General features: G+C 44.9%; 1 protein-coding gene across 1 annotated transcript; it reads left to right on the forward strand.

The window, feature by feature from the left end:
• On the forward strand, positions 1-23,534 carry LOC112239632 (complement C1q tumor necrosis factor-related protein 1-like). The gene is made up of 4 exons (XM_024408060.2): positions 1-250; positions 19,796-20,055; positions 20,316-20,452; positions 21,093-23,534. Exons 2-4 carry the CDS (start codon positions 19,796-19,798, stop codon positions 21,641-21,643), a joined length of 948 nt encoding a protein of 315 aa, XP_024263828.1. The 5' UTR covers positions 1-250; the 3' UTR covers positions 21,644-23,534.
• Positions 23,535-23,879: the final 345 nt, after the last annotated feature.

Raw genomic sequence — 23,879 nt, forward strand, 5'->3', positions numbered from 1 at the left:
CTTTCCGCAGGCAGCAGGCAGGCAGTAGTGTTCAGTGTTTGGGGGAGAGTTGGAGGTGGATGACTCTCACACACTGACTGGCTGCAGAGATCTGAGGAAGACCAACTGGGATAAAACCAGGATAAGCTAAAGCTAACGGTGGGATAGACGTGGGCTAGACCAGGCTAAACCAGGCTACAACCAAGTCAAAGAAACAAGCAGGATCTTATCCATATAGCCTGAGGGTTGTGGATCTATAACAACAGAAGAGGTGAGTGTTGTCATATTAACTAGAATGCTCATTTTGTTGCATTGAACCTGAACGTCAGGAATAAGGTGCAGATATATATTGCATTGTATTCATATTGAATGAACACGTTCGGCTCAGATCCAGTTTCCATTGTTTTTGCCAATTAAATGTGTTAACAAAGCCTGTCAAGACACACCCACTTCTGTGGAGCCTTGACAAACCATTCCTAGATTTCATACTCATTTGAATAATACCTAGCATTACAGTCGGTGCATTCAACTACAGTACAACATATCACAGTCATATCAACAACAACAACAACAACAACAAAATGATCTGTAACCGTTACTCCGAGCGTTACTGTAGTTCGTGATCTGTGGGGTTTGTTGTGTATGTCGGAGTGTTTTGAAAAGTGTTGCTGCCAGTTTTAAACTGTTTGAAAAAGCTAACAGAAGTGGATTTCCCCGATTAAGAGGTCAGAAAAGTATTATTGTAATAACCTGGAATTTTGCAACCCTGCTCCCGTGACCATGTAGACAGAGATGGAAACACTTGGCCTTGTCCCAAATACCTCCCAATTCCCTCTGTAGTGAACTACATTCGACCAGGGCCTGTAGGGAATAGGTTGTGATTTGGGACGGATCCCCTGTCTCTCTGTTAGACAGAGAACAATGGGGATGGTATGAAGACATTATGACATTATAGTGATATCATCAGAGAACAGAAGCAGAGTGTTTGAGAGGCATTGGAGTGTCCTGAGGAGGCAAAGCAGTGAAATGGGAAATGGGGGATAGGAATTCTTTGGGCATGCCATCACAAAGACTTCAGGGTGCTGCTAAACCTGCTGTTACTGCTCAACTTATGTCTTGCCATGGGAGAGAGAGAATAAGAGGGAGAGCGAGGGAGGAAGGGAGGGAGGGAGAGAGAAGGAGAGAGGGAGGGAGAGAGAGCCCAGGGAGAGAGAAGGAGAGAGGGAGGAAGGGGGGAGAGAAGGAGAGGGAGAGAGAGGGAGGAAGGGAGGGAGAGAGAAGGAGAGAGGGAGGGAGAGAGAGCCCAGGGAGAGAGAAGGAGAGAGAGAGGGAGGGCGAGGGAGGAAGGGGGGGGGGAGAGAAGGAGAGGGAGAGAGAGGGAGGAAGGGAGGGAGAGAGAAGGAGAGAGAGAATGAGAGGGAGAGAGAGGGAGGAAGGGGGGTGAGAGAGAATGAGAGGGAGAGAGAGGGAGGAAGGGAGGGAGAGAGAAGGAGAGAGAGAGAGAGGGGAGGGCGAGGGAGGAAGGGGGAGAGAGAGAATGAGAGGGAGAGAGAGGGAGGAAGGGAGGGAGAGAGAAGGAGAGAGGGAGGGAGAGAGAGTCCAGGGAGAGAAAAGGAGAGAGGGAGGGAGAGAGAGAATGAGAGGGAGAGAGAGGGAGGAAGGGGGTGAGAGAGAAGGAGAGAGGGAGGGAGAGAGAGCCCAGGGAGAGAGAAGGAGAGAGGGAGAAGGGGGAGAGAAGGAGAGGGAGGAAGGGAGGAAGGGAGGGAGAGAGAAGGAGAGAGGGAGGGAGAGAGAGCCCAGGGAGAGAGAGGAGAGAGGGGAGGGAGGGAGGAAGGGGGGAGAGAGAAGGAGAGGGAGAGAGAGGGAGGAAGGGGGGAGAGAGAGAGAGAGAGAATGAGAGGGAGAGAGAGGGAGGAAGGGGGGTGAGAGAGAATGAGAGGGAGAGAGAAGGAGGAAGGGAGGGAGAGAGAGGGAGAGAGAGAGAGGGAGGGCGAGGGAGGAAGGGGGAGAGAGAATGAGAGGGAGAGAGAGGGAGGAAGGGAGGGAGAGAGAAGGAGAGAGGGAGGGAGAGAGAGTCCAGGGAGAGAAAAGGAGAGAGGGAGGGAGAGAGAGAATGAGAGGGAGAGAGAGGGAGGAAGGGGGTGAGAGAGAAGGAGAGAGGGAGGGAGAGAGAGCCCAGGGAGAGAGAAGGAGAGAGGGAGGGAGAGAGAGCCCAGGGAGAGAGAAGGAGAGAGGGAGGGAGAGAGAGAATGAGAGGGAGAGCGAGGGAGAAAGGGAAGGCCGGGGGGGAGAGCAGGAGAGGGAGGGACGGACAGAGAGAGAGAGAGAGAGTGTGTCAGAGAGAGAGAGTGTCAGAGAGAGAGAGTGTCAGAGAATATGTAAAACAATGTCTAAATGTAATACTCCAACCTTACATAAGAATGTTATTTTACAGTAGTTCCCAAACCATACTTTGTCTGCCATCAAAAAGGCACTGCACTTGTTCAGTGCTTGTCTGCATATTGTACCAGGTGAGTACAGGTCTGTTTTTAGCCTTCACTACGTCATTAACAGGTCTACGTCCCAAATAGTACCCTATTACCTATTTAGTGCACTACTTTTGGCCAGGACCCCATAGGGCTCTGATCTAAACTAGTGCACTACAGTATATGTGGAATCGGGCTCTGGTCTAAAGTAGTGCACTATGTAGGGAATAGGGCTCTGGTCTAAAGTAGTGCACTATATGGGAATAGGGCTCTGGTCTAAAGTAGTGCACTCTGTAGGGAATAGGGCTCTGGTCTAAAGTAGTGCACTATGTAGGGAATAGGGCTCTGATCTAAACTAGTGCACTATATGGGAATAGGGCTCTGGTCTAAAGTATTGCACTATGTAGGGAATAGGGCTCTGGTCTAAAGTAGTGCACTATATGGGAATAGGGCTCTGATCTAAACTAGTGCACTATATGGGGAATAGGGCTCTGATCTAAACTAGTGCACTATGTAGGGAATAGGGCTCTGGTCTAAAGTAGTGCACTATGTAGGGAATAGGGCTCTGATCTAAACTAGTGCACTATATGGGGAATAGGGTGCCATTTGGGATGCATGTTAAGTGTTTTGTTTAATTGGTGATGCTCTGTCACGCTACAAGTGAAGATGCTCCTGGCATTTTATCATTAGTGTGTGTGTGTGTGTGTGTGTGTGTGTGTGTGTGTGTGTGTGTGTGTGTGTGTGTGTGTGCGTGCGTGCGTGTGTCTGGTACTCTACGTAAATGTCTCTATTGAAGCTGCTGCTCAACTAAAACAACGACACAAATACAAGATGGGGAATATGCCTGGGGGTTGACAGGCTACGTCCCAAATGGAAACCCTATGTAGTGCTCAAGGGCTCTGGTCAAAAGTCGTGCACTATGGAGGGAAATGGGACGTAGCCTCTACCCCTAACCACAGACCTAGGATCAGATTAATCTTTCATCGGGTCAGATTAACAGAGAGAAAACATATAAGAGATTGTATCAATGGAGCAACGCAGAACTATTTCTCAGGGAAAAGGCATCAGGGGGGAACGGTTAGGGTGGGACCCAATATTTACCGCCCTCTCAGTGTGTGTGTGTGTGTGTGGGGGGGGGTGTTACACAACATATAAGAGATACATGAAGCTACTTGTCTGTATGATTGAACACTCAGTCAACAAACAGACACACACAGTTGTTGTTGACTTCTGTACCTTACGTCTCCTTTTGTCCTGGCAGTCAATATGCAGGAAGACAGACACACCCTCACACGCAATTATGAAGACATGTAGGTCAGGCAATTAGTCACACATGTGTGCACAGACACACAGACACACACACACACACACACACACACACACACACACACACACACACACACACACACACACACACACACACACACACACACACACACACACTCACACTCAAAAGCTGAAGAAGTATTCATTTGAATGGGAAAAAGGACTACCACCCAGCCCTTGTAAACCAAGCCCACCACACACACTCACAACACACACACACACACACACACACACACACACACACACACACACACACACACACACACACACACACACACAACACACACACACACACACACACACACACACACACAAACACACACACACACACACGTATGTGCGCACGCACACACACAGGCTTTTTTTCTGAATTCAGACATTCCACCATAGACAAGATCCAGCACAATCTGCGCTGCATGAGTACAGTTAGTTTTCCTGGCGATGGGTCTGCTGTACAACTAGGTTTCTGTTTGTCTCGTCATCAGGAACTGCTCTTTCCATGACATAGACTGACCAGGTGAATCTACGTGGAAGCTACAATTCCTTAAATCCACTTCAAGCAGTGTATATGAAGGGGAGGAGAAGGGTTAAAAGAAGGATCTTTAAGCCTTGAGACAATTTGTTTTATGTGCCTTTGAACAAGAACCGCAACGCCACTGGGTTTTTCATGCTCAACAGTTTCCCGTGTGTATCAAGAATGGTCCACCACACAAAGGACATCCAGCCAACTTGGGGAGGGGAAGGGGGGTGCAACTCAATGCTAAGACATTTTCTGTGTTCATTTTTTATATAGACACCAGAACAGTGTTAAATTAAAACACTGCTTAGTGTAAAGCATTATTCAAATATTTCCCAGAGTGCCTTGCTAAATTGTAGATTTACCACCTTGACTGTATTTGTGGGCAAATGGGGTGCATCTCAACATTAAGAAGGTGTTCCTAATGTTTTGTACATTTCACTGTTTGCCGAATTAAGGGTCCCAATAACTTCGGCATCCACCGCTGGGCTATGAAAGATTTATATGGAGTGGAGAGGTCACAACACAACCCGTATCAAAGAGACTGCGGTGACAGCACTGGGACTTGCTCCAGTTTCTGAGGCTCTGGATGACACACACACACACACACACACACACACACACACACACACACACACACACACACACACACACACACACACACACACACACACACACACACACACACACACACACACACACACAGTGGTTAAGAGCCCACACACACAAAGAGTTCCCTGGAGATATGGGAAGCAATAACACTGTGAAGGTCAGGACTGTGGTTGGTGATGGACCATTTCTCTCACCGTTCCCTAAACTCACCAGTCCGAGAACTGACGTAATACTGTAGTATATATCATACTGTAGTGTGTGTGTGTGTGTGTGTGTGTGTGTGTGTGTGTGTGCCACTGTAGTGTAAACATCTCTGAAGCGGATCTGGAGGGAAGAGAGGAGAGGGTTAGGAAGATATCAGACTTGGGATTGTAAACATGATAGGGGCCAACTAAAACAAAGCATTTAAGAGTCGTCCTTTGTTCAAAATCACGTCTTATGAGAAAACAGAACGTCCATTCTTTACTATTTGAACACTGGTTTAGTTAGTTATCTCCATGAAATATGACAAATGTGCATTAATAACTTAAAATGGGGATACAAAGGGTGATAAAGTGCCCTCCGTTTGCTGTAAATAGTCACAACCACTGTTTCAAATAAACTACAATGAGTAAAATGGATCAGAGTATACAAAACAAACACTTAGTTACCATCTCTAAAACAAACACTCAGTTACCATCTCTAAAACAAACACTTAGATACCATCTCTAAAACAAACACTTAGTTACCATCTCTAAAACAAACACTTAGATACCATCTCTAAAACAAACACTTAGTTACCATCTCTAAAACAAACACTTAGATACCATCTCTAAAACAAACACTTAGTTACTGTCACGCCCTGGTCAAAGTATTTTGTGTTTATCTTTATGTATTTGGTCAGGCCAGGGTGTGGCATGGGGTTTTTGTAATTGTGGTGTGTTTGTCTTGGGGTTTTGGTGGTGGTATTGGTATTGTAGCTTAGTGGGTTATCTAGCAAAGTCTATGGCTGTCTGGAGTGGTTCTCAATCAGAGGCAGGTGCTTATCGTTGTCTCTGATTGGGAACCATATTTAGGCAGCCATATTCTTTGAGTTTGTCGTGGGTGATTGTCCTTAGTGTCCTATGTGTACGCTCGGTTAGTTTGCACTAGATAGGCTGTTTCGGTTTTGATTACGTTCATTGTTTTGTGTAGTGTTCGTGTTTCTTTATTTGATTAAACATGAATCTCAATCGACACGCTGCAGTTTGTTCCGACTCTCCTTCATCACCACTAGAAAACCGTTACAGTTACGATCTCTAAAACAAACACTTAGTGACCATCTCTAAAACAAACACTTAGTTACCATCTCTAAAACAAACACTTAGTGACCATCTCTAAAACAAACACTTAGTTACCATCTCTAAAACAAACACTTAGTTACCATCTCTAAAACAAACACTTAGTTACCATCTCTAAAACAAACACTTAGTTACCATCTCTAAAACAAACACTTAGATACCATCTCTAAAACAAACACTTAGATACCATCTCTAAAACAAACACTTAGTGACCATCTCTAAAACAAACACATTGTTACCATCTCTAAAACAAACACTTAGTGACCATCTCTAAAACAAACACTTAGTTACCATCTCTAAAACAAACACTTAGATACCATCTCTAAAACAAACACTCAGTTACCATCTCTAAAACAAACACTTAGTGACCATCTCTAAAACAAACACTTAGTGACCATCTCTAAAACAAACACTTAGTTACCATCTCTAAAACAAACACTTAGTGACCATCTCTAAAACAAACACTTAGTTACCATCTCTAAAACAAACACTTAGTTACCATCTCTAAAACAAAAACTTAGTTACCATCTCTAAAACAAACACTTATTTACCATCTCTAAAACAAACACTTAGATACCATCTCTAAAACAAACAGTTAGTGACCATCTCTAAAACAAACACTTAGTTACCATCTCTAAAACAAACACTTAGTTACCATCTCTAAAACAAACACTTAGATACCATCTCTAAAACAAACACTTAGTGACCATCTCTAAAACAAACACTTAGTTACCATCTCTAAAACAAACACTCAGTTACCATCTCTAAAACAAACACTTAGTTACCATCTCTAAAACAAACACTTAGTGACCATCTCTAAAACAAACACTTAGTTACCATCTCTAAAACAAACACTTAGTTACCATCTCTAAAACAAACACTTAGTTACCATCTCTATAACAAACACTTAGTTACCATCTCTAAAACAAACACTCAGTTACCATCTCTAAAACAAACACTTAGTTACCATCTCTAAAACAAACACTTAGTTACCATCTCTAAAACAAACACTTAGTTACCATTTCTAAAACAAATACATAGATACCATCTCTATAACAAACACTTAGTTACCATCTCTAAAACAAACACTTAGTTACCATCTCTAAAACAAACACTTAGTTACCATCTCTAAAACAAACACTTAGATACCATCTCTAAAACAAACACTTAGATACCATCTCTAAAACAAACACTTAGATACCATCTCTAAAACAAACACTTAGTTACCATCTCTAAAACAAACACTTAGTTACCATCTCTAAAACAAACACTTAGCTACCATCTCTAAAACAAACACTTAGTTACCATCTCTAAAACAAACACTTAGTTACCATCTCTAAAACAAACACTTAGTTACCATCTCTAAAACAAACACTTAGATACCATTTCTAAAACAAACACTTAGATACCATCTCTAAAACAAACACTTAGATACCATCTCTAAAACAAACACTTAGATTCCATCTCTAAAACAAACACTTAGTTACCATCTCTAAAACAAACACTTAGTTACCATCTCTAAAACAAACACTTAGTTACCATCTCTAAAACAAACACTTAGATACCATCTCTAAAACAAACACTTAGATACCATCTCTAAAACAAACACTTAGATACCATCTCTAAAACAAACACTTAGATACCATCTCTGTAAACATCAACTGGGAAAACCACTCTGAAAATAATTCCAGAATTCTTTAAGCACATTTTACTGTTGTTGAATTGGGTACCATTTAGGATGGATCCTCTGTCTCCAATAGCTTCCCTTTTCCTCCTGCGTCTAGATTAGAGAGAGGAGAGAACTAATAACAGAGCAGAGGGTGAAGGGTAGACCTGGTCTGGCCTTTATTCTGTTCACTATATAATGCACTACTGTTGACCACCAGAGCCCTTACGGGCCCTCGTTAAAAGTAGAGCACCATAAATGGAATAGGGTGCCATTTGGGAAGCATCAACTTGCATGAAGAATCAGTGTTAGAGGTCAGAGTTCATAAAGTGAACACATGAGATTAACAAGGGGATTAGAGATTCAGCTGTGGCCACAATGCCTTTCAACTTCTTCAGATGCACCTGGCATCACGGTTATCACGCTCTCGGATGAGGAGACAAAGTCATGCACGCACGCACACACACACACACACACACACACACACACACACACACACACACACACACACACACACACACACACACACACACACACACACACACACACACACACACACGATATATTCTCTCCTGTTTCATTGACGAGTGTCTTCTCTCTCTCTCTCTCTCACTCTCGCTCTCGTCCATCCTTGTTAACCGTGACATTCCTGTTTATTCATACTTCAGATCCTTTATTGCTAGTCTCTTGCCATATTAGACTGCGTATAAACCTTCTCTGTGTCACGCCCTGACCTTAGTTCCTTTGTTATGTCTCTATTTTGGTTTGGGGCGTGAGTTGGGGTGGGCATTCTATGTTGTTTTTCTATGTTTTCTTTTCTGTGTTTGGCCTGGTATGGTTCCCAATCAGAGGCAGCTGTCTGTCGTTGTCTTTGATTGAGAACCATACTTAGGCAGCCTTTTCCCACCTGGTGTTTGTGGGTAGTTGCTTACTGTTTTTGTGTCTGCACCAGACAGAACTCTTTCGGTTGTTCTCGTTGTTGTTTTGTTAATCAGTGTTCAGTTCCTTTAATAAAAGGATGAACATGTAACACGCTGCACTTTGGTCCTCACCTTCTTCCACCAACAGCCATTACAGAACTACCCACCACCAACGGACCAAGCAGCGTGGTAAGGAGGAGCAGAGGGTTCGGGACTCCTGGACTTGGGAGGAGATATTAGACGGTAAGGGACCCTGGAGTCAGGCTGGGGAATATCGCCGCCCGAAAGCTGAACTGGAGGCGGCGAAAGCGTAGAGCCAGCGATATGATACAAGGCAGCGCAGCAGGCATGAGAGGCAGCCCCCAAAACATTTTTTGGGGGGGAGGCACACGGGGAGATTGGCGGAGTCAGGCGATAGACCTGAGCCAACTCCCTGTGCTTACCGGAAGCAGCGTAGTACTGGTCAGGCACCGTGTTATGCGGTGAAGAGCACGGTGTCGCACGTGCGCGCGCATAGCCCGGAGCGCTATAGGCCAATCCCCCGCAAGTGCCATGCGAGAGTAGGCATCCAGCCAGGGCGGATTGTGCCAGCCCAGCGTGTTTGGTCTCCGGTGCGCCGCTTCGGCCCAGCGTATCCTGCTCCGGCTCTGCGTACCGTGTCTCCGGGGCGCTGGTAGGGTGCTGTTCGTCCTATGGGAGGGGGGGTACTTTCACGCCCTGACCTCTATTTTGGTTTGGTCGGGCGTGAGTTGGGGTGGGCATTCTATGTTGTTTTTCTGTTTTCTTTTCTGTGTTTGGCCTGGTATGGTTCCTAATCAGAGGCAGCTGTCTATCGTTGTCTCTGATTGAGAACCACACTTAGGCAGCCTTTTCCCACCTGGTGTTTGTGGGTAGTTGTTTCCTTTTTTGTGTTGTGTCACCTTTCAGGACTGTTTAGATTTTTGTTGATTCACTTTGTTATTTTGTATTTCGTGTTCAGTTATAATAAGTGAATATGGACACTTACCATGCTGTGTTTTGGTCCGATCTTTCCTGTTCCTCAGATGAAGATCGTTACACTCTGTCAGGCCTGCGTTCCAAATGGCAAACTATTCCCTTTCTAGTCCGTTACTTTTGCACTGCACTATGTAAGGAATAGGGCTCTGATCTAAACTAGTGCACTATATGGGGAATAGGGCTCTGATCTAAACTAGTGCACTATATGGGGAATAGGGCTCTGATCTAAACTAGTGCACTATGTAGGGAATAGGGTGCCATGTGGGACGTACTGTAGTGTTTGTTTGATTTACCACCACATTGGTTCACAGATATGCAAGACAGCACAGGCTTTTGCTCAATGGTCAAGTCTGGGTGCTGCTTTATCTGGCCTGATCAGCCTGATGACCTAGAGGCTGGAGAGGGAGTCTACCTGACAGGAACACTGTTTTATCTGGTCTAAGCCTGATGACCTAGAGGCTGGAGAGGGAGTCTACCTGACAGGAACACTGTTTTATCTGGTCTCAGCCTGATGACCTAGAGGCTGGAGAGGGAGTCTACCTGACAGGAACACTGTTTTATCTGGTCTCAGCCTGATGACCTAGAGGCTGGAGAGGGAGTCTACCTGACAGGAACACTGTTTTATCTGGTCTCAGCCTGATGACCTAGAGGCTGGAGAGGGAGTCTACCTGACAGGAACACTGTTTTATCTGGTCTAAGCCTGATGATTGGACTTCAACAGCACAGCTCTGCTCCAAAGTAGCCACTCGCTTTAAACGCCGATCTGCATCACAGGAAACAAAAAAACAAAACAGGTTAATAACTGCTGTGATGCTAGTAATTACCTTGATACGGAGAGAGTAGAGTTAATGGTGATTATAGACGTTAGGGTGATACGATCTCCTAATTGGAGAAGAAAAACAATCAAGCCCTACCAGTGCACTGAAAGGTAATGATCTACCCTTTCTTTCAATAGATTAATAAGTACTTTGATTATCCCCAGAGGAGATTCATAATAGCAGCAGACAGAAAGACACAAATACTGAGAGAGACCAAAAACAACGAAATACAACGCCAGGAGCCATGTGGACATAAAAGATATAACCTGTAATTTCAGAACATCAGCCTAGCATCAAATGGTTCATATAGGTCTTTGGGCCAGTGCTGCACATTCCTCCTGGTCCTTACGTGAAAACAACATCTCATACACGATCAGTCAGCTGACTCTCTCTCATACCATAGTCCTGATCTGACGAGTAACATAACATTCCTCTCACACTTCTTCAGGGAGAGAGAGCAGTGACCCTTATTAACTTGACCTTTGATCTTCAAAACATATCTGATCGTCAGGGCGGTTCAAGGGAGTAATGTTATCAATAGCTTAAAGACATGCAAAGACCATCAAATTCTCCAGCATCATTTCTCTTGAGTTGGTCAAATCAACTCAAATCAACGTTTATTTGTCACGTGCCGAATACAACAGGTGAAATGCTTACTTACAGGCCCTAACCAACAGTGCAATATTTAAGTAAAAAAAATGGTATTAGGTTGACAATAGATAAGTAAAAAAAAAAAAAAAAACAACAGTAAAAAGACAGTGAAAAATGAATAGCAGCGAGGCTATATACAGTAGAGAGGCTATATACAGTAGCGAGGCTATATACAGTAGAGAGGCTATATACAGTCGAGAGGCTATATACAGTAGCGAGGCTATATACAGTAGAGAGGCTACATACAGCAGAGAGGCTATATATCAAATCAAATCAAATCAAATAAAATTTTATTTGTCACATACACATGGTTAGCAGATGTTAATGCGAGTGTAGCGAAATGCTTGTGCTTCTAGTTCCGACAATGCAGTAATAACGAGCAAGTAATCTAACTAACAATTCCAAAAAAAACTACTGTCTTATACACAGTGTAAGGGGATAAAGAATATGTACATAAGGATATATGAATGAGTGATGGTACAGAGCAGCATAGGCAAGATACAGTAGATGATATCGAGTACAGTATATACATATGAGATAAGTATGTAAACCAAGTGGCATAGTTAAAGTGGCTAGTGATACATGTATTACATAAGGATGCAGTCGATGATATAGAGTACAGTATCAACGTATGCATATGAGATGAACAATGTAGGGTAAGTAACATTATATAAGGTAGCATTGTTTAAAGTGGCTAGTGATATATTTACATCATTTCCCATCAATTCCCATGATTAAAGTGGCTGGAGTAGAGTCAGTGTCATTGACAGTGTGTTGGCAGTAGCCACTCAATGTTAGTGGTGGCTGTTTAACAGTCTGATGGCCTTGAGATAGAAGCTGTTTTTCAGTCTCTCGGTCCCAGCTTTGATGCACCTGTACTGACCTCGCCTTCTGGATGACAGCGGGGTGAACAGGCAGTGGCTCGGGTGGTTGATGTCCTTGATGATCTTTATGGCCTTCCTGTAGCATCGGGTGGTGTAGGTGTCCTGGAGGGCAGGTAGTTTGCCCCCGGTGATGCGTTGTGCAGACCTCACTACCCTCTGGAGAGCCTTACGGTTGAGGGCGGTGCAGTTGCCATACGAGGCGGTGATACAGCCCGCCAGGATGCTCTCGATTGTGCATCTGTAGAAGTTTGTGAGTGCTTTTGGTGACAAGCCGAATTTCTTCAGCCTCCTGAGGTTGAAGAGGCGCTGCTGCGCCTTCCTCACGATGCTGTCTGTGTGAGTGGACCAATTCAGTTTGTCTGTGATGTGTATGCCGAGGAACTTAAAACTTGCTACCCTCTCCACTACTGTTCCATCGATGTGGATGGGAGGGTGTTCCCTCTGCTGTTTCCTGAAGTCCACAATCATCTCCTTAGTTTTGTTGACGTTGAGTGTGAGGTTATTTTCCTGACACCACACTCCGAGGGCCCTCACCTCCTCCCTGTAGGCCGTCTCGTCGTTGTTGGTAATCAAGCCTACCACTGTTGTGTCGTCCACAAACTTGATGATTGAGTTGGAGGCGTGCATGGCCACGCAGTCGTGGGTGAACAGGGAGTACAGGAGAGGGCTCAGAACGCACCCTTGTGGGGCCCCAGTGTTGAGGATCAGCGGGGAGGAGATGTTGTTGCCTACCCTCACCACCTGGGGGCGGCCCGTCAGGAAGTCCAGATCCCAGTTGCACAGGGCGGGGTCGAGACCCAGGGTCTCGAGCTTGATGACGAGCTTGGAGGGTACTATGGTGTTGAATGCCGAGCTGTAGTCGATGAACAGCATTCTCACATGGGTATTCCTCTTGTCCAGATGGGTTAGGGCAGTGTGCAGTGTGGTTGAGATTGCATCGTCTGTGGACCTATTTGGGCGGTAAGCAAATTGGAGTGGGTCAAGGGTGTCAGGTAGGGTGGAGGTGATATGGTCCTTGACTAGTCTCTCAAAGCACTTCATGATGACGGATGTGAGTGCTACGGGGCGGTAGTCGTTTAGCTCAGTTACCTTAGCTTTCTTGGGAACAGGAACAATGGTGGCCCTCTTGAAGCATGTGGGAACAGCAGACTGGTATAGGGATTGATTGAATATGTCCGTAAACACACCGGCCAGCTGGTCTGCGCATGCTCTGAGGGCGCGGCTGGGGATGCCGTCTGGGCCTGCAGCCTTGCGAGGGTTAACACGTTTAAATGTCTTACTCACTTCGGCTGCAGTGAAGGAGAGACCGCATGTTTCCGTTGCAGGCCGTGTCAGTGGCACTGTATTGTCCTCAAAGCGGGCAAAAAGTTATTTAGTCTGCCTGGGAGCAAGACATCCTGGTCCGTGACTGGGCTGGGTTTCTTCCTGTAGTCCGTGATTGACTGTAGACCCTGCCACATACCTCTTGTGTCTGAGCCGTTGAATTGAGATTCTACTTTGTCTCTGTACTGGCGCTTAGCTTGTTTGATAGCCTTGCGGAGGGAATAGCTGCACTGTTTGTATTCAGTCATGTTACCAGACACCTTGCCCTGATTAAAAGCAGTGGTTCGTGCCTTCAGTTTCACACGAATGCTGCCATCAATCCACGGTTTCTGGTTAGGGAATGTTTTAATCGTTGCTATGGGAACGACATCTTCAACGCACGTTCTAATGAACTCGCACACCGTATCAGCGTATTCGTCAATGTTGTTGTCTGACGCAATACGAAACATCTCCCAGTCCACGTGATGGAAGCAGTCTTGGAGTGTGGAGTCAGCTTGGTCGGACCAGCGTTGGACAGACCTCAGCGTGGGAGCTTCTTGTTTTAGTTTCTGTCTGTAGGCAGGGATCAACAAAATGGAGTCGTGGTCAGCTTTTCCGAAAGGGGGCGGGGCAGGGCCTTATATGCGTCGCGGAAGTTAGAGTAACAATGATCCAGGGTCTTTCCACCCCTGGTTGCGCAATCGATATGCTGATAAAATTTAGGGAGTCTTGTTTTCAGATTAGCCTTGTTAAAATCCCCAGCTACAATGAATGCAGCCTCCGGATAAATCGTTTCCAGTTTGCAGAGAGTTAAATAAAGTTCGTTCAGAGCCATCGATGTGTCTGCTTGGGGGGATATATACGGCTGTGATTATAATCGAAGAGAATTCTCTTGGTAGATAATGCGGTCTACATTTGATTGTGAGGAATTCTAAATCAGGTGAACAGAAGGATTTGAGTTCCTGTATGTTTCTTTCATCACACCATGTCACGTTGGCCATAAGACATACGCCCCCGCCCGTCTTCTTACCAGAAAGATGTTTGTTTCTGTCGGCGCGATGCGTGGAGAAACCCGCTGGCTGCACCGCTTCGGATTGCGTCTCTCCAGTTAGCCATGTTTCCGTGAAGCAAAGAACGTTACAGTCTCTGATGTCCCTCTGGAATGCTACCCTTGCTCGGATTTCATCAACCTTGTTGTCAAGAGACTGGACATTGGCAAGAAGAATGCTAGGGAGTGGTGCACGATGTGCCCGTCTCCGGAGTCTGACCAGAAGACCGCTTCGTTTCCCTCTTTTTCTGAGTCGTTTTTTTTTTTTTTTGGTCGCTGCATGTGATCCACTCCGTTACACTGGTTGTAAGGCAGAACACAGGATCCGCATCGCGAAAAACATATTCTTGGTCGTACTGATGGTGAGTTGACGCTGATCTTATATTCAGTAGTTCTTCTCGGCTGTATGTAAAGAAACCTAAGATGACCTGGGGTACTAGTGTAAGAAATAACACGTAAAAAAACAAAAAACTGCATAGTTTCCTAGGAACGCGAAGCGAGGCGGCCATCTCTGTCGGCGCCGGAAGTACTGAAGATATACAGTAGAGAGGCTATATACAGTAGAGAGGCTATATACAGTAGAGAGGCTACATACAGTAGAGAGGCTATATACAGTAGAGAGGCTACATACAGTAGAGAGGCTATATACAGTAGCGAGGCTATATACAGTAGAGAGGCTATATACAGTAGCGAGGCTATATACAGTAGAGAGGCTATATACAGTAGAGAGGCTATATACAGTAGAGAGGCTATATACAGTAGAGAGGCTATATACAGTAGAGAGGCTATATACAGTAGAGAGGCTATATACAGTAGCGAGGCTATATACAGTAGAGAGGCTATATACAGTAGCAGTAGAGAGGCTATACACAGTAGAGAGGCTATATACAGTAGAGAGGCTATATACAGTAGCGAGGCTATATACAGTAGAGAGGCTATATACAGTAGAGAGGCTATATACAGTAGAGAGGCTATATACAGTTGCGAGGCTATATACAGTAGAGAGGGTATATACAGGCACCGGTTAGTCGGGCTGATTGAGGTAGTACTACATGAGTTATGGTTAAAGTGACTATTCATGTATGATAAATAGAGAGTATCAGCAGCGTAAAATAGGGGTTGGCGGGGCACACAATGCAAATAGTCCGGGTAGCCATTTGATTACCTGTTCAGGAGTCTTATGGCTTGGGGGTAAACACTGTTGAGAAGCCTTTTTGTCCTAGACTTGGAACTCCGGTACCGCTTGCCATGCGGTAGTAGAGAGAACAGTCTATGACTGGGGTGGCTGGGGTCTTTGACAATTTTTAGGACCTTCCTCTGACACCGCCTGGTGTAGAGGTCCTGGATGGTGGGAAGCTTGGCCCCAGTGATGTACTGGGCCGTACGCACTACCCTCTGTTGTGCCTTACAGTCGGAGGCCGAGCAGTAGCCGTACCAGGCAGTGATGCAACCAGTCAGGATGCTCTCGATGTTGCAGCTGTAGTACCTTTTGAGGATCTGAGGACCCATGCCAAATCTTTTTAGTTTCCTGAGGGGGAATAGGTTTTGTCGTGCCCTCTTCACGACTGTCTAGGTGTGTTTGGACCATTCTAGTTTGTTGGTGATGTGGACACCAAGGAACTGGAAGCTCTCAAGCTGCTCCACTACAGCCCCGTCAATGAGGATGGGGGCGTGCTTGGTCCTCCTTTTCCTGTATTCCACAATCATCTCCTTAGTCTTGGTTACATTGAGGGATAGGCTGTTATTCTGGCACCACCCGGCCAGGTCTCTGACCTCCTCCTTATAGGCTTTCTTGTAGTTGTTGGTGATATGGCCTACCACTTTTGTGTCAGCTGCAAACTTAATGATGGTGTTGGAGTCGTGCCTGGCCACGCAGTCGTGGGTGAACAGGGAGCACAGGAGGGGACTGAGCACGCACACCTGAGAGGCTCCAGTGTTGAGGATTAGTGTGGCAGATGTGTTGCTACCTATCCTCACCACCTGGGGGCGGCCCTTCAGGAAGTCTAGGATCCAATCCAGTTGCAGAGGGATCCTTAGCTTAGTGATGAGCTTTGAGGGTACTATGGTGTTGAACGCTGAGCTGTAGTCAATTAATAGCATTCTCACGTAGGTGTTCCTTTTGTCCAGGTGGGAAAGGGCAGTGTGGAGTGCAATAGAGATTGCGTCATCTGTGGATCTGTTTGGGCGGTATGGAAATTGGAGTGGGTCTAGGGTTTCTGGGATAATGGTGTTGATGTGAGCAATTACCAGCCTTTCAAAGCACTACATGGCTATGGATGTGAGTGCTACGGGTCCGTAGTAATTTAGGCAGGTTGCCTTTGTGTTCTTGGGCACAGGGACTAGGGTGGTCTGCTTGAAACATGTTGGTATTGCAGACTCAATCAGGGACAGGTTGAAAATGTCAGTGAAGACACCTGCCAGTTGGTCAGCAAATGCCCGGAGCAGATGTCCTGGTAATCCGTCTGGCCCCGCGTCCTTGTGAATGTTGACCTGTTTAAAGGTCTTACTCACATCGGCTATGGAGAGCGTGATCACACAGACATCCGGAACAGCTGATGCTCTCATGCATGCCTCAGTGTTGCTTGCCTCGAAGCGAGCATAGAAGGGATTTAGCTTGTCTGGTAGGCTTGTGTCACTGGGCAGCTCGCGGCTGTGCTTCCCTATGTAGTCTGTAATCGTTTGCAAGCCCTGCCACATAAGACAAGCGTCGGAGCCGGTGTTGTACAAATCAATCTTAGCCCTGTATTGGCGCTTTGTCTGGTTGATGGTTCGTCGGAGGGCATAGCAGGATTTCTTATGAGCTCCCGGGTTAGAGTTCTGCATCTTGAAAGCGGCAGCTCTACCCTTTAGTTTAGTGCGAATGTTTCCTGTAATCCATGGCTACTGGTAGGGGTATGTACGTACAGTCACTGTGGGGACGACGTCCTCGATGCACTTATTGATAAAGCCAGTGACTGATGTGGTGTACTCCTCAATACAGTCTGAAGAATCCCGGAACATGTTCTAGTCTTTTATAGCAAAATAGTCCTGTAGTTTAGTATCTACTTCATCTAACCACTTTAGTATAGACCGAGTCACTGGTGCTTCCTGCTTTAATTTTTGCTTGTAAGCAGGAATCAGGAGGATAGAATTGTGGTCAGATTTACCAAATGGAGGGTTAGGGAGAGCTTTGCACGCGTCTCTTTGTGTGGAGTACAGGTGATCTAGAATTGTTTTCCTTCTGGTTGCGCATTTAACATGTTGATAGAGATTTGGTAGAACTGATTTAAGTTTCCCTGCATTAAAGTCTCCGGCCACTAGGAGCGCCGACTCTGGGTGAGCGGTTTCCTGTTTGCTTATTTCCTTATACAGCTGACTGAGTGCGGTCTTAGTGCCAGCATCCGTCTGTGGTGGTAAATAAACAGCCACGAAAAGTATAGCTGAAATCTCTCTTGGCAAATAGTGTGGTCTACAGTTTATCATAAGATACTCTACTTCGTATATCGTATATCCTGCTAGCTGAATATCCATGTCATCATTCAGCCACGATTCTGTGAAACATAAGATGTTACAGTTTTTGATGTCCCGTTGATAGGATATTTGTGATCATACCTCGTCTAATTTATTGTCCAATGATTGCACGTTGGCGAGTAATATTGACGGAACGGCAGCTTTCCCACCCCACTCTGTGTCCTCTGTACCTGCGTCTCTTCCCTCTTGTGAATAACGGGGATGTCGGCCTTGTCGGCTGTTATCAGTATATCCCGTGCATCCTGCTTGTTGAATAAAAAATCTTTGTCTAATTCGAGGTGAGTAATCGCTGTCCTGATATCCAGAAGCTATTTTTTTGCCGTAAGATACAGTGGCAGAAACATTATGTACAAAATAAGTTACAAATAAAGTGAAAAGAAAACACATAATAGCACAAATGGTTAGGCGGCAGTAAAACTGCTGCCATTTCCTCCTCCGCCATTTGGGTGTTAGTCTGATATGTGAAATGAGTTCGTCTAATGTGTGAAATGAGTTAGTCTAATGTGTGAAATGAGTTCGTCTGATATGTGAAATGAGTTCGTCTAATGTGTGAAATGAGTTAGTCTGATATGTGAAATGAGTTAGTCTGATATGTGAAATGAGTTAGTCTAATGTGTGAAATGAGTTAGTCTAATATGTGAAATGAGTTAGTCTAATATGTGAAATGAGTTAGTCTAATGTGTGAAATGAGTTAGTCTAATATGTGAAATGAGTTAGTCTAATATGTGAAATGAGTTAGTCTAATGTGTGGGATGAGTTAGTCTAATGTGTGAAATGAGTTAGTCTAATATGTGAAATTAGTTAGTCTAATGTGTGAAATGAGTTAGTCTAATGTGTGAAATGAGTTAGTCTAATGTGTGGAATGAGTTAGTCTAATGTGTGAAATGAGTTAGTCTAATATGTGAAATGAGTTAGTCTAATGTGTGAAATGAGTTAGTCTAATGTGTGAAATGAGTTAGTCTAATATGTGAAATGAGTTAGTCTAATGTGTGAAATGAGTTAGTCTAATGTGTGGAATGAGTTAGTCTAATGTGTGAAATGAGTTAGTCTAATGTGTGAAATGAGTTAGTCTAATGTGTGAAATGAATTAGTTAAAAAAAATGTTTTGAGTGTTGTTTTTTACACTGATTAACAGTTTTACTCAGAGTCTGTCTCCATCTCAAATGGCACCCTATTCCTTACATAGTGCACTACTTTTGTCCGGAGCCCTGGTGAAACATATACTGTAGGTAGTAGGGTGACATTTGAGACACACTCTCTGATGTTGTCATAATGAGGTGTCATCACCATCCTAGACATTTGGTTTATCCCACAAATACATTACAGCAGCAGGGCAAACCACTCTGTCTCCAGAGACATTGGGTCCTTCCCCAACTTGGCCCATTATGTAGTAACCACTCTCCTAGAGAAAGAGAACCATTCATAGTAAATCTAGAGTCCCAAAAACAACCATTATTCACAACATCTACGGGTGAATCTCAATTGTATTTTCATTGATTCCTCGCATCTTCTCTTCTCGCTAGTTACCACAGCCACAAAGTCAAAATTGGCTATATTGTAAAAATTCATGAAAACTAAAAGTTAGGGTTAGGCGTAAGGTTAGCAGTGTGGTTAGGGTAGGTTTAAAATCCGATTTTGAGGAAGAGTAGTTTTAGAAATAGGTGGGGTTTAGCCATAATTACTTTGTGGCTGTGGTAACTAGTGATGACCATTCCTCACCCTATGAGCTCAATCACTTCCTGATCATGACCGATGTCACTTCCTGTTTCCTATTTCCTGAAGATGAAAGTGGGTGGTGGGCCTCCACCCTCTTCCCTGTGTGCGTGGGTGGTGCTGCTTATTTTGGTGGAGTCAGGTGAGCCCTACCGGACCTCATACGACCAGGAACAAGGCCAGAACAGAGACAGGGGCAGAGAGAGTACAGACTCCAGGCTAGACACCAGGACAGACACCAGGGACTACCACAGAGATGCCAGTCCAGACACCAGGGACTACCACAGAGATGCCAGGCCAGACACCAGGGACTACCACAGAGATGCCAGGTATTACTGCTATACAACATACTACCTAATACTACCACTCCAAGTGGCACCCTATTCCCTATGTATATGTAGTGCACTTCTCTTGACCAGGGTCCCTATATAGAGCACTTCTCTTGACCAGGGTCCCTATATAGTACACTTCTTTTGACCAGGGTCCCTATATGGTGCGCTACTTTTGGCCCTGGTCAAGAGTGATGCACTAAATAGGGAGTTGGGGTGCCATTTGGGGTTGTGTCCATTGACGTTGTTTTCTCTGGTAGTGAGGTGAGGGGTAAAGAGTGTCAGCGGTGCTGTGACCCCGGAGAGGAGGTTCGTACTCAGTCTGCCAACCCCCAGTACCCACAACACTACCCACAGTACCAGGCGGTGCCACAGATCAACATAACCATCCTCAAAGGTAGGTGATGCCACAGATACTACTACATAGCAAATGGGTCTGCAGTTAGCGTTTGATCAACGTCTTGAATACTTGACCTATTTTTGACACAACTGGCAGAAAATGCTCAATGCTTTAGGAAGTTTAATTTCCCCATCTCTAGGAAATACTGATCACTTTTCAAACCAGCATATTGTGATTTACAAGTCTGATGTGGCCCATAAGTGATGATTTTCAGACCACAGGATCACTATATGCCACAACTGGTCATAAAGAGTATATTTCTCATTCAACCACTAAGGCAGTTATTTGGTGAAGACTTTAGAAATGAGAGGTATTGAATGCAACAATCATATCTCTGTCACTGACAAACACAATTATGGGTAAGTATCTCTCACATTAATTCGAAAAGCATGCTGGGAAATATGCAGTTTTAAAACAACACCCCCTCCAAAAGAATGTAACAGGCTTTGGGCCAAAACTAGTTTTGAAACCAGTGGGTTAGGAGAGGGGATAACAGCTGTGGGTATTTGTATCTGCCACGTTGTATGTGGCAAAATCCTAATCGTCAGTTACTTGAGTACAGATACGCGGGGGAAACCATTGTGACCAGCCACTGAGCTGAGGTCATTTCTATCATTTCTACTTTGTCCTTCTCTAGGTGAGAAGGGGGAGAGCGGCCAGCGAGGGCCCTACGGTAAATCTGGCAAGTCCGGCCAGTCCGGCCCTCGTGGGCCCAATGGCATCAAGGGCACCAAGGGGAGCATAGGGACCCCGGGTGACCCCTGCAAGGTCCAGTACGCTGCCTTCTCCGTGGGCCGCAAGAAGGCCATCCACTCCAACGACTACTACCAGACCTTAGTGTTCGACACTGAGCTCGTCAACCTCTACGGACACTTCAACATGTTCACCGGCAAGTTCTACTGCTACGTGCCGGGAATCTACTACTTCAGCCTGAACGTGCACACGTGGAACCAGAAGGAGACGTACGTGCACGTGATGCATAACGAGAGAGAGGTGGTGATCCTGTACGCCCAGTCCAGTGACCGGAGCATCATGCAGAGCCAGAGCCTGATGCTAGAGCTGGAGAGAGAGGACCAGGTGTGGGTCCGGCTGTTCAAAGGAGAGAGGGAGAACGCCATCTTCAGCGATGACTTTGATACCTACATCACCTTCAATGGACACCTTATCAAGCCCAAGAGCGAGGGGTAGGGGAAAGGGGTCGGTTGGGGCTGTGTCCCAAATGGCACCCTATTAGCTGTATAGTCCACTACATAGGGAACGGGATCCCACTTGGGACGCATACTAGGGGGGTTGTGGGCATGTATGATGGACCAGTGTGACGCGAGAAGGAGACCAAAATCTGAAGAAGATTGGTTCCCAGTTCATAGAAGAATATCTTAACTTTCTTATTGTGTCTTTTTATGTGTGTTATTATTGTATTTTAATCCAGATATCAAGAGAGACATTGACTTACTTTGAGAAGTAAACCAAGCCACTTGTTAATTTGACAAAAACATGTTGCACACACAGCCTGATGAAGATTGATGATCGGTTGGAGGTTTTGTCAGGAAACAGCCAAACAGAATCAATTCAAGATGGCCACTGTTCAAGATGTTCAACAGAGCGGAGAAAAGTTATCCTCAGGGTAGGGACGTCCCAAGGAGCCAACTAACCATGTTCAAAGTGCCTTGATTGCGTGAAGCATCGTCTTGCAGCCATACCATTGTTACAGCACTGCTTTCAATTTTGGCCAGTAAATCAAAAAAATTACACATTGACTCCCTGCAACACTTAGAGTGCATCCCAAACGGCACAATATTCCCTATTTAGACACATAAGGTTCTGGTAAAAAAAACGGTGCACTAAATACAGAATACCGGTATGGTGCTATTTGGGACGCAGAGCCTTTATGAATCATGTATGTTGTGTGATGCAAAGTATTATGATTCGTATCAACTTTGCACCCAGATAAACTGTATGTGTTAAGAGCACTCCTCCGTCACAGTCCTCGTAACCAGGAGACCAAGGCACAGCTTGATTGGAATACAGTCTTCTTTTATTAAGACAGACAGACAGTCATACAGACAGTCAGACAGACAGTCAGACAGACAGTCAGACAGACAGTCAGACAGACAGTCAGACAGACAGACAGACAGACAGACAGACAGACAGACAGACAGACAGACAGACAGACAGACAGACAGACAGACAGACAGACAGACAGACAGACAGACCTTGACGCTATAAACTATTGCTAACATGCAACTACACATAAACAATAATCCACAAAATACCCCAGGACTATGGCTACATAAATATGGTCCCCAATCAGAGACAACGACAAACAGCTGCCTCTGATTGGGAACCAATCTAGGCAACCATAGACATTTAAACACCTAGATATACAAAAAGCCATGATATACAAAAACCCTAGACATCAAAAAACCCTAGACATACAAAAACTACACATACCTCCCTCGTCACACCCTGACCTAACCAAAATAATAAAGAAAACCAAGATAACTAAGGTCAGGGCGTGACATCATAGCTTTCAGATGTAGAGACAGATCATATTTGTTCGAGTTAGACATAGATTAGACATATTACACTGTAAACACATCCATTTACATGTCAATATATCTTTATTGTCAATTTGAACTCAATTTGATCTTTATTGTCCCCAGTGTAAAACAGTTGTATACATAGATATCATAAAACATACATACAATGACAATGACCTAGACTAGATAAAGTAACAGGACCTGGACTAGATAAAGTAACAGGACCTGGACTAGATAAAGTAACAGAACCTAGACTAGATAAAGCAACAGGTGCTTAAATGGACTTCATATGAACTAGACAAAGCAACAGGACCTGGACTAGACAAAGCAACAGGACCTGGACTAGACATAGCAACAGGACCTGGACTAGACAAAGCAACAGGACCTGGACTAGATAAAGCAACAGAACCTGGACTAGATAAAGTAACAGGACCTGGACTAGATAAAGTAACAGGACCTGGACTAGATAAAGTAACAGGACCTGGACTAGATAAAGTAACAGGACCTGGACTAGATAAAGTAACAGGACCTAGACTAGATAGAGTAATAGGACCTGGACTAGATAAAGTAACAGGACCTGGACTAGATAAAGTAACAGAACCTAGACTAGATAAAGCAACAGGTGCGTAAATGGACTTCATATGAACTAGACAAAGCAACAGGACCTGGACTAGATAATGCAACAGAACCTGGACTAGATAAAGCAACAGGACCTGGACTAGACAAAGCAACAGGACCTGGACTAGATAATGCAACAGAACCTGGACTAGATAAAGCAACAGGACCTGGACTAGATAAAGTAACAGAACCCAGACTAGATAAAGCAACAGGTGCTTAAATGGACTTCATATGAACTAGACAAAGCATGGCATATCTGTACAATC

This window comes from Oncorhynchus tshawytscha, linkage group LG25, assembly GCF_018296145.1.
Source record: "Oncorhynchus tshawytscha isolate Ot180627B linkage group LG25, Otsh_v2.0, whole genome shotgun sequence".
Taxonomy (NCBI): Eukaryota; Metazoa; Chordata; class Actinopteri; order Salmoniformes; family Salmonidae; genus Oncorhynchus; species Oncorhynchus tshawytscha.